Source organism: Phytophthora infestans, genomic scaffold, assembly GCF_000142945.1.
Source record: "Phytophthora infestans T30-4 supercont1.436 genomic scaffold, whole genome shotgun sequence".
NCBI lineage: Eukaryota > Oomycota > Peronosporomycetes > Peronosporales > Peronosporaceae > Phytophthora > Phytophthora infestans.
In genome coordinates, this window is record NW_003303325.1 from 41,377 (window position 1) to 44,105 (window position 2,729).

A 2,729-nucleotide genomic window follows, 5' to 3' on the forward strand; every position below is an offset into this window, starting at 1 on the left:
TAGAACGACGAGCATCTTCGGGTGCAGGCGTCTTGGGCTCCAATGACACCAGGGGCTCTGCTGTTTGCTGGGTCTGCGGGCCAGCGGCACGAGCCTGAGCCTTTACGTACGAGGCACGCTTGAATATGATGTCATACTTGCCACTCAGCTCACGACGTTTGTCCAGAGTGAGAACAGACAGGAACAAGGTCATCTGGAAGCAGAAGTTAATCGCCACGGCGCAACAGGCCATAGCTGCGAACCAGAGCACCACAGGCATCGCCGAGATGGAACCGAAGGCAAACGCCACTGATTCCGCTGCAGACGCCATGAAAATACTGGGGCCAATGTACGCCAGACTCTCGGACACGATCGTCGTGGTGATCTCCTCGATCGCCTTCGGGTTGTGCTCGAGACCAACAAAGAGACTGGGCTGTTCACGACGCATTTGATCCTCCTTTTCAGTCATAGCGTGGATCAGCAAGAAGATGTTGTCAACACCGATTGCCAGCGACAGGAAAGGAACGACCTCCATAATAATCAGCTGCAGCTTGACTCCGAACCACATATAGAGACCGATAGTCGACGCCACACCACACACGATACTCATCACACCGCAGAAACCAGCGACAATCTTGGACGAGATGAAAAACTCACGACTGAACTTGATGCGGTTGATACCAAGCGAGATGTAGATGATCATCAAGCAGTAACTCAACGCCACAGGACCCATACCGTTGCTCGATTCTGCGTCCACCTCGTCCTGGACAGAGATCTCAGCGTAGAAGTAGACGTTAAACACCTTGTTGGACTCTGCCTCCTTCTTCATCGTCTTGATGTATTCCCGTTCCCACTTGATCGCGGGCTCATTCTTATCGTCATCGGCGTAGTTATAGTTCAGGTACGAAGAAACGAACGCGATCGAGTCCAGAAACAGCGTGTAGTTGCTCTCAGCGCCTTCAGGGAATCCACCCAGGTACGTGTTGTACAGATTCATGGGCGATCCGAAAGTGGACAAACAGGGACAATCACTCATTGTTGAGGGAAGCGAGTCGCCGTCCTTAAGCGCATTCTTCAATTCAGTGCACAGCGCCACATCCGACGTCGTCGGAGAGTACAGACAATTGCTGAAGTGCTCCATCTCGAGACCGTATTTCTCGTAGAACTCAAAGTGCTCCATGTTGTTCTGGAAGTACTGAGTGATAGAGTTGATAGTACAACCAGTACCTGTAGCCTTCCAGCAGATATCGTCCAGAGTGATGGTCTCCTCCCCATCGTCCGACGAGTATACCACATCAGCCGCCACGTTCTGGACACGGATAGCCTCCTTCAAGATGGCGGAACGGTAGATGTTGCCACCGTCTTTGGGCACCATGATGACCTGCTCGGAGCGGTAGAACGGGTTGAACAGGTCACCGTAGTGCTGGCGTTCCTGGTACGACGTACTGGATGTAGACACCCACAACTTGATCGGATCTATCTCGATTTCAATGTTGTACAGGCCAATGCAGCAGGCTACGACGACGCACAGCACGAGCGGGATGATCTTCTTCGGTCGGTTGCCGGTCGAGACATACACGGCCCAACTGCACAGCTTGTTCGTCATGAGTTCATCCAGGAAGCTCAGACGTCCGGTGTTTGTCTCCATCGCGTGGGCAACACCATGGACCTCGGGAGTGTACGGTCCAATATGGGGCGTGCCAGTGTGTGGGTTCGGAATGCGAGATCTCCGTTCGCGGCAGCCAGCGACGATAAAGCCCACGATCAGCAGCACAGCAACTACACCACCGAATATCACGAGGAAGTAATTGAGAGGCGTCCATTCCGTCACGGGGATATTTGCAGCCAGATACGCGTTCAGCTCAGCCCACGTCGAGTCATCACCAGAGCCAGCAGCTCCGCTACCTGACGTCGAACTGGCAACAGCACTGACAGCACCATAGCAAGACTCCGTGTACGTACGGTCATCGTCGGAGCTTACGGCACACAGGGAGCCACAGACGCCGACGCAGGACGTCATCCGGTTGTTCATAGGCAAAATGCAGTTGGTCGCGTTCACGTTGTCACAGTGGCAAAACTCGGTCATTTGGGTCAGCTCGGGCATCTTATCCATCGTTGTCACGTTAATCTGAAGCGGAGATCCAATGCTGTTGTAGGCGTACTTGCCCATGTACTCCATGAGGCCGTAGCCGTCATGGCAGTCCTGGTTTGGGTTGCACAGCAGAGAGAAAGAGCTGTCGTCCTCGCAAAAATCGTAAACGTCACGGATCCAGTCGTTGCCCACGTAGTACGTGAGTTCCTCTACCGCAGGGAACACCGCGTCTGGGTGCTCGTCGTCGCCTCCCATGATCCGAACCTCACTGACATCCAGAAAGAGACTGTTGTTGGGACTGCAAGTCATTTGACAGAAAATATTGCGTAGATTCTCCTTACAGGCCGAACAAAGACCAGGAATCATCCGGACCTGCGTAGACAGACCTGTGTACTGAGACTCGGTACAACAGAGCATGTCGTCTCCCTGGGCGATGGTCTGGTTGTAAAGAAGAGGGCAGTCCACTTCGAACTGTTCGCGGTTGGAGTCTGACCACTCGGAGAATTTGTTGGAAAAGCCTGCGTCATAGGCGTCCTCGACAGACGTCGGGTAGTATCGGTTGGGAATAGCGGCACTTGGGGTCGTGACGTTCACATAGGACGAGTCGAAGGCTACGCAGTGACCAGGGGCACGCACAAGGACACCGAGCTCGTGCACG

General features: G+C 53.8%; 1 protein-coding gene across 1 annotated transcript; it reads right to left on the reverse strand.

Annotated features, from left to right (window-relative positions):
• Positions 1-144: 144 nt before the first annotated feature.
• Positions 145-2,488, reverse strand: PITG_21540 (Resistance-Nodulation-Cell Division (RND) Superfamily; the record flags this gene model as incomplete). The annotated part of the gene is made up of 2 exons (XM_002894802.1): positions 145-148; positions 243-2,488. The coding sequence occupies 2 exons, from the start codon at positions 2,486-2,488 to the stop codon at positions 145-147; spliced, it is 2,250 nt and encodes a 749-aa protein (XP_002894848.1).
• Between the last annotated feature and the right edge of the window lie 241 nt (positions 2,489-2,729).